General features: G+C 37.9%; 4 protein-coding genes across 4 annotated transcripts in view; 2 read left to right on the forward strand and 2 right to left on the reverse strand.

Moving 5' to 3' along the window:
* On the reverse strand, nt 805–2,943 carry LOC104784806 (DNA repair protein RAD51 homolog 3-like). Its single transcript, XM_010509893.2, has 9 exons — nt 2,751–2,943; nt 2,514–2,612; nt 2,281–2,403; nt 2,171–2,204; nt 2,013–2,083; nt 1,718–1,944; nt 1,468–1,599; nt 1,259–1,325; nt 805–1,160 (listed from the first exon to the last, which is right to left on the reverse strand). The coding sequence occupies exons 1-9, from the start codon at nt 2,860–2,862 to the stop codon at nt 985–987; spliced, it is 1,041 nt and encodes a 346-aa protein (XP_010508195.1). The 5' UTR covers nt 2,863–2,943; the 3' UTR covers nt 805–984.
* LOC104784805 (probable tRNA N6-adenosine threonylcarbamoyltransferase, mitochondrial) lies at nt 2,990–5,903 on the reverse strand. The gene is made up of 13 exons (XM_010509891.2): nt 5,551–5,903; nt 5,397–5,441; nt 5,085–5,159; nt 4,851–4,947; nt 4,662–4,752; nt 4,526–4,575; nt 4,246–4,436; nt 4,062–4,147; nt 3,868–3,943; nt 3,708–3,791; nt 3,512–3,626; nt 3,341–3,429; nt 2,990–3,257 (listed from the first exon to the last, which is right to left on the reverse strand). Exons 1-13 carry the CDS (start codon nt 5,848–5,850, stop codon nt 3,090–3,092), a joined length of 1,467 nt encoding a protein of 488 aa, XP_010508193.1. The 5' UTR covers nt 5,851–5,903; the 3' UTR covers nt 2,990–3,089.
* On the forward strand, nt 9,813–11,943 carry LOC104784807 (cytochrome P450 704C1-like). Its single transcript, XM_010509894.2, has 5 exons — nt 9,813–10,450; nt 10,528–10,812; nt 10,907–11,245; nt 11,333–11,533; nt 11,629–11,943. Exons 1-5 carry the CDS (start codon nt 9,929–9,931, stop codon nt 11,815–11,817), a joined length of 1,536 nt encoding a protein of 511 aa, XP_010508196.1. The 5' UTR covers nt 9,813–9,928; the 3' UTR covers nt 11,818–11,943.
* LOC104784808 (IRK-interacting protein-like) overlaps nt 12,281–14,009 on the forward strand; it is a 3,566-nt gene continuing 1,837 nt past the window's right edge. Inside the window, exons 1-2 of the mRNA XM_010509895.2 lie at nt 12,281–12,486; nt 12,762–13,883. Of these exons, the coding sequence (XP_010508197.1) occupies nt 12,811–13,883 (1,073 nt within the window). The 5' untranslated portion in view covers nt 12,281–12,486; nt 12,762–12,810. The remainder of the gene's footprint in view (nt 12,487–12,761; nt 13,884–14,009) is intronic.

The raw sequence follows: 14,009 nt of genomic DNA on the forward strand, positions 1-14,009 counted from the left end.
CATTATGCAATAAAATCATATGCTAAATATGATGATTTGAAAAAACATTTGTTTTGTAAGTTTTATATTGTTAATTTTGTAATTTTATGTATGAAATGGTTATGTTTGTTGTTTGTTTTTATTTTAATTTTTGAATATGTTTAGTGAAAGTGTTTTAATATGACATGTGTTTAGGTAATATTTTATTTTTTAACTGCACAAACAAATCTCGGAAATTACTATTAAATGTGATAAATTACCAAGATTTTATTCTTTTTTATGCCTAACAATATATATTTTGTAACAATACATGAAATACTAAAGATTTTATTTTGAAAATTGTATAAATCATTAGATTTGGAATTATACAAACATGCATAGTAATTTTTTACTAATTGATATTTTAAATTAATCTACAAACATCAATTTGGAGCCATTTTGAGAGAGTGCCTAAAGAACGTAGATTCTATCTTGTGAATTGAGAGAAGTGAGAAAAAAATAAGAGTGAGTAATGAAGAAAAAACTCATTTTAGGTGAGGAAGACATTTTTGTCCAAAAAAAAAGGTGACGAAGAGATTATGAATCAACCAATTAGATCTCGTCAAGCTAAAGAAAATCTGACCGTTGGATTCAGAAAAGGACACAAACTTGACGGCTATGATCCTCTATGGCTCTAACATTTATCGAACATAACTTTTTTTTTGGTTCAATTTTCCAAGTCAAAAAACTGAAAAAGTATATTATACGTATAAGATTGACAATGCGGCATTGGTGGTGCGCAAAGCAAAAGCCAATAAGCCATGGTCATGACTCATGACAAGCAAGGGTTGGTGAAGAACATAATTGCTTTAGATTTGAAGGTTACAAACTTACAATTATTTATTTAGTCCGGTATTGACCAGTCTAGATCATGCACTTCCATCGAATCAAGAACCGAACCAAAACTAAACCGGAGAAAGCTTACTCATGTACAGATGTACTTTGTAACTGTGTTGTGGTGTGTTACTACATCATCTTAACTCTTTTGCTGCTTGAGGATGAGTTTCTCAGACCTCTACTAGTTACTGTGTATGAAGCCGAGGCTGAAGGCAGTGAAGGGGACTTATCAATATAGGCGTAACGCTCATCACCGTTCCAATACAGAATGACTCGGTTGGTGCACGAATGAGACCAGCTATCGCCTGAAAACAGCACAAGATTGAACATTTAAGAATCATTACAAAATGAGTGCTGATGATTATATAGCAACCTAGAGACAGAAGATTTGAGTTTGGTTTACCTAATGCAAGAGCTAGTTGAAACGAGCCTTCAGTGTACTTTGTGGTCACCTGGTTTAGTAATACAACCTGAGATTGTATTATAACACTTTTATTATGGAACCTTTGGATTATAAGAGTCTATTATGGATGGAACATCTACTTTAAGCGAATTCGGTTTTAAATCATGGATGTGTTTGTGAATCAGATCAATTCTTGCAGACATTCTTACCGCAAGTGAGAACTTTTTGGCAAGCTTCATGAATTTAAGAGCCATTTCGCTGAGCACTCGAGTCCTCTGGACCAAGTCATCAAAGTCCTGACGGAAATGAAACGTGATACTGTCAACGATTACCACTTTAACCTGCAATCATAAAAGATTAAAACAGAGTCTTAGTGATCGTCGAATAATGTTACAATATACTTGGAGCAGCAAGATCAATGGATGTCAGAGTTGAACTAATATTCGTATATATACCTACATCTTTATTTTCAGAGATGAACTTGTCAAGATGATTAACCAAAGCGATTTGCTCGGTGTAACTGCAGACACGGAAGTAGAATATGTTGTCTAAGATATCTTTAGGTTTCATTTGAACTTGATTTGCTTTAAAATGTTTATGCATGTATCCTGTGTATTCTTCCATATCCTCTACACAAGCTTCTGCTATCTGTAAAGCACGTTCCACCATGAAGCTACCTTCTGTATCTGTAATATCCCCAGGCATCAACAACCAACCAAGTCATTCATCCTCGTTTAACTAAAAGAAAACATACCAATATATATAGCTTTCCCTCCAAGACCACCAAACTCACGAGGAATCTGAACATTCACAGAGAGCTGGATCCTAACAAATCAAAATCGAAGTTAACCTAAGAGCTAAAACTCAATACATTCACAGTAGAGGAAACCAGAGAAAGCGGATAATATTTACCCAATCTGAGTCTTGCCAATCCCTGGTACCCCACCTGGACAAAGAATAGAAAGAATCACACTTCTTGTTGCCAAAATACAAGAAACAATCAAGATCACACTTCTTGTTACCAATCTCTGTAACATCCCTACAGCTAATCCCACCACCCAAGATGTTATCAAGATCAGAACAAGATGTAGTAATGCGTGGCAAAGACTCCTCTTCGTGAAGCATATCCCAAGCGTTCTTTGCTCCTTTGTTTATATAGATAACAAAAACGTATCCTTTAGTGAATCATCCATCATACGAAGAAGAAGGAGAATAAAAACCCCAACAAAGTTCCAAAGGAGTTCATCAAACTTACCATTTATGAGAGAACCGCTTCCATTGCAAGAACTGGATCCAGAGGATTGATTAACCAACTTTAAAATCTCAAATGCTTCATCTTCTGTGATATTTGCATCTGCTCATAAACCCACAACAAGGTGTATATAAACCCTAAACATCATCAACCCAGGAGTAATCGATTGCGATTTACCTTCAATTCCAGATTGACCCCAAAATTAAAAACCCTATACGAAGAACAGATTTAGAAATTCACCTCGAGCGAGATCAGAAGAAGAGACGGAAGAAATCGAAGATAGACTAGTGTAACCGGCCGATATAAGCTTTCCTCTAATCGAAGACGACAACGGTAACCTCCATGCCTCCATGACTGTATTCGCTTTCGCCGGCGAGTTGCGCCGCCCCAATTGAGAGTGTGTGTGTGTTGGCGCCAACTAAAAAAAAAAAAAAAAAAAGTAAAATGAACCGGACACGGTTTAGGTTAACCGGGACAAATAATCGAACGAAATTGATTCAATAATTAACCGGAAATAGCGTTTGTTAACTCGGTTACATATACACAGTGAGAGACGAATAAAGCTACAAGGTTTGGAATTTATGAGACTATGTTTCTTGCTACGTTTTGTGTTTGTTGTTGAAGAGAATCATCAGCTCGGATGATTGAAGTAAGTGACGGGTGAATTCGAGCAGTTCTCATAGAACGAGCTTCACTTCTTCCTTTCGCGTACTCCTCTCCAAGAGGCCACCTCGGTCGAAGATCATACTACATTCATTACCCACAAAGTTAGAAACTTTTCATCTTTCTAAATAATAGAAGTATCACAGAGCTTTGCTTAAAAGACATACCACGTAATCATCAGGTTCAATTGCAGGTGGAGGTGGATCGTATCTTCCTACACGAAAATGCTCAAGACCAGTCCAAGCCACCATTACTCCTGGAGAGATTATTGAATTTGTTAATTTCTCTTCTCTGTATATCTAATTCGATCAGACAGGAGAATCTCACGCTCTGTTTACCATTGTCTGTGCAAAGGCTAGGAGGAGGGCAAACAAGTTTCAGGTTTTTGTTTTCAACAATGTGATTGAGTCGAAGTCGTACATACTTGTTTGAAGCAACACCACCAGAGACTACCTGAAGATTTAGTCAATATTAGTCTAGAAGCGTTTGTTCAAACAAATCAGAGATTTCTTGTTCCTCATTTTTAAGCCTCACCATATGTTTTATAGAAGGCTCTAGTTCTAATGCCCAGTCTATTGCTCGCTCACACTTTTCCTCAAGATGCAAGACAGCTACTCGCTGGTTCATATAAACTGAACATGTTTAGAGATCAGCATTTCACAAGAACATCAAAACACTGATTGATTTGGTGTACCTGGAAAGAAGCGGCAATGTCAGCACGGTTTCTTCTGTCTTCGTTTGTTGTAGAAGAGAGGGGACATTTACAATCGCTGCACATCCAGCAAAAGACCATTATTTTTGTTAACACAAAGCTTCCTCATATGCAACATAACTCAGAGAAACAACTTCCTAAGCTGACTATAAGATCTAACTACTTTAAACGATTACATTTTTTTGGCTTCAATGGCTAGCCTCACTTGTGTCTTCAAACCAGCATAAGAAAAGTTGCAATCTTTATGATTTTTCATTGGAACCTGATAAACATCGTAATGTAACATATTTGATTCTGACTTTGAGAGTAGAACAAGAATAAGTAAGTTGTTTAAGTAACCGACAAACTAGTTTCACTTACATTAAACTTAACAGATTTGGCATCACCCTCAAGAGCAAGTTCTTCAACAGCTGGTCCGCCACTTCTACGCATATCAAGGCCGAGCCATTTTGCTGTCTTGTCAAATGCTTCACCGATAGCATCATCGACCGTAGTCCCAAGTTGTGTGTACTGACCCAGCTTATGAGCGAGAACAAGAACATTGTGCCCTCCTAGACAGAAAAAGGGGCAGCACTGTTTAGACAAAACCTAAATACCATTGCGAAATTTTTTCTGCTTTAGAAAACAATAAGCAATGTACCTGATATAAGCAATGCCATGAAAGGAAAGCTTAATTCCTGTTCCACTAATCTACAAAGACAAAGAAAAAAGCAGATGAGCAATTCACAAAACTCAAAATGCGAGCAAAAACATAAAGTGAGCATATTAAGCAAGACCTAGCTACAAGGGCATGAGCCTCCATGTGATGCACCCCAACCATGGGGAGATTGAATTCACCAGCAACTCTTCGAGCCTTCCGTACACCAACTGTATGACTCAGAAAGAAACACTTGAACCCTAGTTAGAACTCAAACGACACTAGTTATTTCAAAGTACAAGAGTGAATACTTGTTTCTCCAACTTACCACGTAGACAGAGGCTCAAACCAGGTCCAATGGTAACAGCAACAGCAGAGAGATCCTTCTCGGTCATATTGGCTCTATCAAGCGCGTCTTGCACAACCTGCAACCAATATATCATCATTTATGTCCGAATGCTGAAACCTACGCATATCTTAGGTTGTGGAAAGAAGCAGCTGGACCATTATTGAGTGTAGACTTGCAATGCTGTTGAATGAGGAAAAAGAAAGTGTAAATAACCTTATCGATAACCCGGGAGTGTGCTTCTTCAGCCTGTTTAGGAGCGACGCCTCCATATTGGGCAAGCAGTTCTGCCTTATGTCGCCAATTCCAAAGATCAGAACATGTGAAAACTTGACGAGTTACAGAATATAAAGGAAACAAATTTTGAATTCCAAAGAGAGAGTTAAAAAGAAGTGAAAGGGGTTTCTCAGACAAAACAATGTCTTCAAGTTACATTAGTGTTGAGTCTGGTAAAACATAATGCACGCCAAAGAATCTTCTAATAGCTGTAGCTGATAATAATAAGAGAAAAAGGACTGATCTTTTTACCTGAGAAGAAATGACTTGACTAAGAACTTCACCATTACCTCTCACCTAAAACCCCCCACACACAAAATTCAAGCAATGAACCGATATCAGTTCACATAAGTGTAAAAGATAAGGAGAAGAAGAAAAGAAGAAATGGTGATTAAACAGGACTTACGATAGCAGCGGCAGTGTCGTCGCAGCTAGTTTCAATACCCAGAACAACCAAATTATCATCAACATAATTCGAATTTGAGAAATTTCTTGATCCGGTTGAATAAAAACGCGTCCTTTTAAAATTGGGTGAAGATGATGATGATGGAGAAGCTAACGGTAAAGTCGGGGTTTTGGTTTTGAATTGATGGTGTTGTTGTTTTCGTAATCTGAGAGAAGGATTAGTCGCTGCTAATACGGAGATTCCAGGATATATACTGAATCGAGAAATCGTCGGAGAAAGTGTAAAAAAAAGGCGAACCATTTCAACTGCGAGCCCAAAGAAAGAGAGACGGGGAACTTAACTTGAGCTGTGCGGAGAAGATGAGTTTTACAACAACAGGCGTGGGTTGCGAGTAGGCTGCTGCCCAATCCCGGTTTAAATCCGAACCGGAAATTTAAACCGATTTCAATTTCGGTTTTGGCTGAACCACTTCAATTGGATTCAATTTCGGTTTTGGCTTAATTCTATGTACAAAGTTTTCACTTTGACTATGATCAATTGATATCATAAACGAGAGTGCTTTTATGATGTGATTAGATCAGACATAAGGTGGTAACACAAATAACCTATGAGAAAATAAATATAGAAAAAAAAAATTAATCATTATTTCAACGATGGTTAGCTTACAACATAAATGCATGTTTGCTGACCGATCTGCGTAAGACGATGAAATCCGAAGAAGATGATGCCCTAGTGAGAAGTTTGCTGAAATCTTTAAAACTTTTGCCAAAAAAGAATCAACAAAAGATTCAATAATGGAATGAATCTACTCTATCTATATCTATCGTTATGAATCATAATATAATTGTTTACTTTTAAAAAAAAAAAATCATGAACCATTTAATTGTAAACAAATAAATAATAAAATAAAACCGTATTAAATCGATTAGTTAGTAGCAAAAATTCTACGGATATGCTATATGTATAAGTCCACGGTGCACCAAAACGGGTTTAAGTTAATTCATAGGCAATTGTTCAAAGGCTAAACATATCTCATCCTCTGGTTTTTGTTAATCACATCATTTAATTTCCACTGTTTAGTGCTCAATAGCGGGTTTAAGTTAGTTCTTGTTTACCATTTGAGATCAAAGCTCACTTTGTAAATGCATGTTTTGGTAACATAAAAGCCTATTTTCCTGAGACCAAGTGTTAACCCACTTCAACATTCGATTAATGTCGTTATAAATCTGTTTAAAAAAAACATATATTGTACATTCTGCTTGCAGCCAGATTCTTAAGAACATTACTCTTCCACTGCTCTGGATGATTAGAAATTTAAAATCATATAAGCATCAAACAACTAAATCTGACGATAATACATAGGGATTTTTGCCAAAAATGCCACATTTTCTAAAAAAGTTTTCACCAATGCCACATTCTCAAAACCTTAAAGAAAATGCCAAAAAACAACTTTATGGCATAATGTCAAAAGACGATTTTGCCCTCATGATAATAATGAAGCAAAGAAGCGGGAAAGTTGTGTCTCTTTCATGGTTTTGGAGGAAAAGGTACGAATGATGGACAAGATGGTGGATAAGATGATGGACAAGATAAATATGATGGACAAGATGCGGTTGATGGACAAGAAGCAGATGATAGACAAGATGATACAGAAAATGATGGACACGATGATAGGGAGAAGGATGAGATAAGATGCGGTTGATGGACAAGATAAATATGACGAACAAGATAAATATGATTGACAAGATGAAAATGATGGACAAGATGCAGTTGATGGACAAGATTCAGTTGATGGACAAGAAGCATATGATGGACAAGATGATACAGAAAATGATGAACAAGATGATAGGGAGGAGGATGAGAAGACGATGAAGAAAAAAATGACATGGAAGATGATGGATAAGGTGATAACATGTAGGATTGTGGACCAAAAGAACATGTGGAGGATAATGGACCAAAAGAACATGTGGATGATGGAAAAAGTGATAGCATAGAGGATGGTGGACCAAAAGAGGATGTCAAGGATGGTGGACCAAAAGAGGATGATGTGGATGAGAGTGGAGAATTGAGTTTCTCGCCGGCATCTTTCTCCATATAATCTTGTCCATCATCTTAATTTTGTCCATCATTTGCATTTTGTCTATTATCTGCATATTGTCCATTATCGACATCTTATCAATCATCCATATCTTGTCCATCATCTTAATCTTGTCCGTCATCTGTATCTTGTCTATCAGCAGCATAGTATTCATCAAGGGGCATTTTTGTCTTTTTAAATGAGAGTTGTGGCATTGTGGAAAAGAAGTGAATAAAGTGGCATTTTGACTAAATTTTTTTACTGTTCATGGCATTTCTTTTAATTAACTCTAATACATATGCCCAATCCCGGTTTAAATCCGAACCGAAAATTTAAACCGATTTCAATTTCGGTTTTGGCTGAACCACTGCAATTGGAAATCAATTTCGGTTTTGGCTTAATTCTCTCTGCTCGATTGATTGCGATACACACAAAGGGAGAGGGGAGCGATGTCGTTACTCCTACGGAAGCTGAGGGTATTCTCTCTATTTCATGTCACAATATTAGAACCCAACCCATTGTCGTAATTTCTTAACTCTAGATACTGCAGCTGTCTGAGGTTGATCCTGTGACAAAGACTGCTACGATCTTCGATATTATTTTGCAGCAGATTTCATTTTGTAATGCTAAATTAGGCATTGCATTTAGTGCAAGTTGCTCCAGGAGCAACCAAGAAGACCTGACTTGCTTCTGGATTCATACTTCTTTCTCATGTAAATTGGGAGATGATGAGACATGGTTATATGGTTATTAGTTTTCTTGTAGCCAAAGCAAATGCTTTAAAGGCTCAGCTGTGAACTTCTCAAGATTTTTGTATCTCAGGTTAAGTAGTATCCATCCATGTTTGCCTTTTTAGACACTACTCACTTTTCTTCTCAACTCATCATGTCTTTTATCTAATGGATTTTTATCGGAATTGGCGGAGGCTGTGCTGCACACTGCTAGCATCAGGATTCACTTACTTCTAGAGGTTCTCTACAGGTTGATGAATCGCTCAGAACAGAGATTTACTATGATGCAGGAGGGCTGTTCGGGGAACTACTCAAGGGACCTCCTAATATCAGAGACCAAAACCACACATGATGGAGACAACACTGCAGAAATCCCATTCACACCATCAAACTGGATAAGGAATTCTGATTTCAATCTTCTGCTTGCTTCATTCTCACTGATCGACCTTGTTGACATTAAACTATCTATCTAAGAATCAGAGTACGGTTCTCTACATAAACAAGGATCAAAAATAGGATATTAGTATGCAATTAATGCCTTAACAAAAATTCAGTGAAGCAATCAATCCTGATACAGAAACATATCACTTATAAAATCTACCAACATCACCGTCACCTTCCAGCATTTAGGATAAAGAAAGAAGAGAAAGAAGCAAGACAGATACCCTTATTTCCGGACACTCCCAACACCGTTGATGCTAGAAACAAGCAAAACAGACATTAACAGATCACGTATGGTATTGAAAGAAGTCAACTTACATAGCTACAACCATCCCCTGCAACTAATACAATTTATTAAAAATCAAACCGTAGATTCAGGAGTGGAAGCGATGATGATCGGATCATAAGATTCGCTTCCAAAACACACACACCTGCAAGACGAGACACGAGAAACTTAACTTAGGGAACAAATTAAAAAAAAATCAGAGACGCGTTAAGAAGAAAAAGATTTCAATTAAGGAGAGAGATCAAACCCTAGAAGAATTCACAACTGAGTAAAGAACGAAAGAGATGATGATCGGTTCGAAACCAAAATCAGAGACAACAAAATATAAATAGAAGAAGAAGATAATGGGGTTTACAAGTAGAGAGCGTTACAAAATAATGTAGAGTGAAACATTTATTTATAGATAATGGACTCGGGACTCGTATTTCTCCTTTTTCCTCTTTTTTTCTACTAATCCTAGTTAGATTTCCATTTTTCCTATTATTTTAGTTTCTTTGTTATTTTCTTTACTAATTTTTCCTTTTCCTATTATTTTCCCTTTTTTTTAAAATTACAATGGCTATTTCTTTTCATCTACGTTATTATTTGAACACTACTCCACTAACGTATATTGTGAGTTAGTGACTTACTAAAACGTTGTCGTTTTAAGTTTCTTTTTCAATCTTATAAGAGAAAACAGCCCACCAAATTGTATCCACCACATAGAGTTGTACACATGCGTGGCCCTTGCATAGATCATCTTCATCGTATAAACTGTTATCACCCATTATATAAAATATTATATCTTCTCTGTCTATCTGTTATCTCTTGGTTCAGTAGCCGTTGTCGTTGGCGTGGAAGCAAATGGAGATTTTTAGGAGCATAGCTGTTACACTAGTAACAACCATCTTCATACTTCTTTCTTTCACTATCTATCTCACGATCAGAATCTTTACCGGGAAATCACGAAACGACAAGAGATATGTTCCGGTACACGCCACGGTCTTCGATCTTCTCTCCCACAGCCACGAGTTGTATGATTACCAGACTGAGATCGCGAGGACAAAGCCTACTTTCAGGTTCTTGAGTCCGGGACAGAGCGAGATATTAACTGCAGATCCTCGGAACGTGGAGCATATTCTCAAGACAAGATTCCGTTACTACAGTAAAGGACCAAGTACTCGTGAAAACCTTGCGGATCTTTTGGGACATGGTATATTTGCTGTTGATGGTGAGAGATGGAAACAACAGAGGAAGCTTGCGAGCTTTGAGTTCTCTACTAGGGTTTTAAGAGACTTTAGCTGCTCTGTTTTTAGGAGAAGTGCATCTAAGCTTGTCGGTTTTGTCACGGAGTTTGCTCTCTCTGGAAAAGCTTTTGATGCTCAAGTAAGTTTAGAATCAAAGCTAACCAGACCAAAACTCATTATTTCCAAAAACTCAAGGATGCCATTTTGTTTTTGTAGGATATGTTGATGAGATGTACACTGGACGCCATCTTTAAAGTTGGTTTTGGTGTGGAGTTACAATGTTTGGATGGGCTTAGCAAAGAAGGGGAAGAGTTTATGGAAGCCTTTGATGAAAGTAACGTTGCAACTAGTTTAAGATACATTGATCCACTTTGGAAGCTGAAATGGTTTCTCAACATTGGATCACAATCTAAGCTCAAGAAGAGCATTGCTACTATAGATAAATTTGTCTACAGTCTAATTACCACTAAAAGGAAAGATCTTGCAAAGGAACAGAACACTGTAAGTTCTCTCTTATGTTTACGTCTCTTAATTAAAGATTGCATTTACCATTTTAAAACCTTTTGACGAAATGGTTTGCTTGTCGATCCTTTAGGCTGTGAGAGAGGACATACTATCGAGATTTCTTGTGGAGAGTGAGAAAGATCCGGAGAAAATGAATGATAAGTACCTGAGGGATATAATTCTGAGCTTCATGATTGCTGGGAAGGACACAAGCGCTGCATCACTCTCTTGGTTCTTGTACATGCTCTGCATAAACCCACTTGTTCAGGAGAAAGTCGTACAGGAAATAAGAGATGTGACATCAAGTCACGAGAAAACAACCGATGTAGATGGTTTCGTTGAAAGTATAAACGAAGAGGCTCTTGATCAAATGCACTATCTCCATGCAGCCTTGTCTGAGACCTTGCGGCTTTACCCTCCTCTGCCTGTGGTAAAATAAACAAGTCCTTCAAAAACATTCTTCTGTGATTGATCATTATAAGATTTTCTTAATCTATCTTTTGGTCCTTCCGCAAAGGACATGAGGTGTGCAGAAATTGACGACGTTCTTCCAGACGGATATAGAGTGAGGAAAGGGGATAATATTTACTACATAGCCTATGCAATGGGGAGAATGACTTACATTTGGGGTCAAGATGCTGAGGAATTCAAGCCAGAGAGATGGCTCAAGGACGGCGTGTTCCAACCAGAATCACCATTCAAATTCATAACCTTTCATGTTTGTACACTCTCTTGCTGACAAACTATGTGGCCTAGAGTAAGGCATTATTTTCTAATGCCAGAGATATTATATTTCTTTGACTATGTATGTAGGCTGGTCCAAGAATCTGTCTTGGCAAAGACTTCGCATACAGGCAAATGAAGATAGTATCAATGGCTCTTCTGCACTTCTTTCGCTTCAAAATGGCTGATGAGAAGAGCAATGTGTGTTACAAGAGAATGCTTACACTTCATGTCGAAGGAGGACTCCATCTATGCGCAATCCCAAGGACAAGCACCTGAATCTACCAGAACAATTGCATTGAACACCTCGAAAAACCTCTTTTCGTATCTATACTGTATTGTAATTCTTCTGTTTTGTCTTTTATATAAGAGCGGAGACCATCTTTGAATTCAAAATTCTCTTTAAGCCGCAGCATTTCGTAATGATGATTTTACCCTCTGCACTCTCGTTACATAATAATAGTAACAATTTCATTATTACCTAACGAACGATAAAGAGAATGAAAAGACAAAATAGAGATTACTACAACTCGTTTCACCAGTGTCGTCGTCACAGCTCGTATCAATGCCCATATATTATCATCTAAATTCGGATTTGAGAAAATTATTGCTTCCCAATCCGGTTTATATTCGAGCCGATTTTGAATTCCGGTTTTGGCTGGACCACTGCTATTGGGAAACCCTCTGACTGGTTTAGAGGCTTTTAAAAGCAAGTAGAAGAAATAATGAATGAGAGAGATACTTTACCAATTCGTTCACTTCCTAAAAAAGTATAATACCTTTCTCTGTATATTTCCTTCACCTCCGGCTAAATCTCCGGCGAAGGATCCGACCGTGAGCTTGATGTTTCCTTCTCCTCTACTTACTTGGCGTGAAAGCTGATCAAAACCTTAGTTGACTCTTGTCTCGCGAAACTTCTTTCTTTTGTCTGAAACGGAGCAAATCCAGGTGATCTCTTTTGTTTCCGATCTCTTCTCTCTCGATTCAGATGTACTTCTTTGTAAATTGCTAAAATTTTTGAAAGAACATTATCTGGGAATGTACAGTATTAGAAAGATCTTTAGGGTTTTGATAAATTTCACATTTTTCACTTAAAGATCTGTAGTAAAACGAAGAAGGTCTTAACGAGAGATTTGCTTTTGTGAACTAGTTTCGTTTTCTGGTTTTTTTTCAAATTGAGTCTCCTATGAACACAAGTTTGATGATTCTGAGACAAATTGCAGGACAAATTTGGATTAGAGAGAGAATACATCTGGTTTGGTTGTTTCAAGTATGCTACCAAGTGGGTTGAAAGAAACCCAACTCCGTGAGAGCAACAACAACAACAACCAAAAGGTCCATCCTCAACCAATGATGGAAGAGTCTATCAATCAGAATCCAGAAGCTATGGAAGCACTTATTTCCAATCTCTTTGGAAACATCTCTTCTTTGAAATCTGCTTACATCGAGCTTCAAAGTGCTCATACCCCTTACGATCCTGAGAAGATTCAGGCAGCTGATAAAGTTGTCATTTCTGAACTCAAGAATCTTTCAGAACTGAAGCATTTTTACAGAGAGAATAACCCCAAACCTGTTTGTGTCTCTCCACAAGACTCTCGTTTAGCTGCAGAGATTCAAGAACAGCAGAGTCTCTTGAAGACTTATGAGGTTATGGTGAAGAAGTTTCAGTCTGAGATACAGAACAAGGATTCTGAGATCACTCAGATGCTGCAGAAGATTGAAGAAGCTAACCAGAAACGACTTAAGCTTGAGAAGAATCTCAAGTTAAGGGGTATGTCTACAAACGAAGGTTCTGGTGGAGATAATGGCAATTTGCAGTTTCCTGACTTAACCACTGAACTCTTCATATCTACTTACGAAACTGCTGCTAAAGCTGTGCATGATTTCTCCAAGCCACTGATCAACATGATGAAAGCTGCGGGATGGGATCTTGATTCTGCAGCCAATTCTATTGAACCTGATGTTGCTTACGCCAAGAGGCCTCACAAGAAATATGCATTTGAATCATACATTTGCCAAAGGATGTTCAGTGGGTTTCAGCAGAAGAATTTCTCAGTTAACTCAGAGAGTACTACGGTTATGGCTGATGACGACACTGACACCTTCTTCCGCCAGTTTCTTGCTCTCAAGGACATGGATCCACTAGATGCTCTAGGTACAAGCCCTGATTCCAACTTTGGTGTATTCTGTAGGAGCAAGTATCTCATCTTGGTCCACCCAAAGATGGAAGCTTCTTTCTTTGGGAATCTAGACCAGCGTGACTACGTGACAGGAGGTGGGCACCCGAGGACCGCGTTTTACCAGGCCTTCTTGAAACTTGCAAAGTCGATATGGATCTTGCACAGGCTTGCGTACTCGTTTGATCCAGCTGCAAAGATCTTCCAAGTGAAGAAGGGTAGTGAGTTCTCTGATTCATACATGGAGAGTGTTGTGAAGAACATAGTTGTGGATGAAAAAGAAGAGAACCCAAG

The sequence above is a fragment of the Camelina sativa genome, chromosome 5 (genome assembly GCF_000633955.1).
Source record: "Camelina sativa cultivar DH55 chromosome 5, Cs, whole genome shotgun sequence".
NCBI lineage: Eukaryota > Viridiplantae > Streptophyta > Magnoliopsida > Brassicales > Brassicaceae > Camelina > Camelina sativa.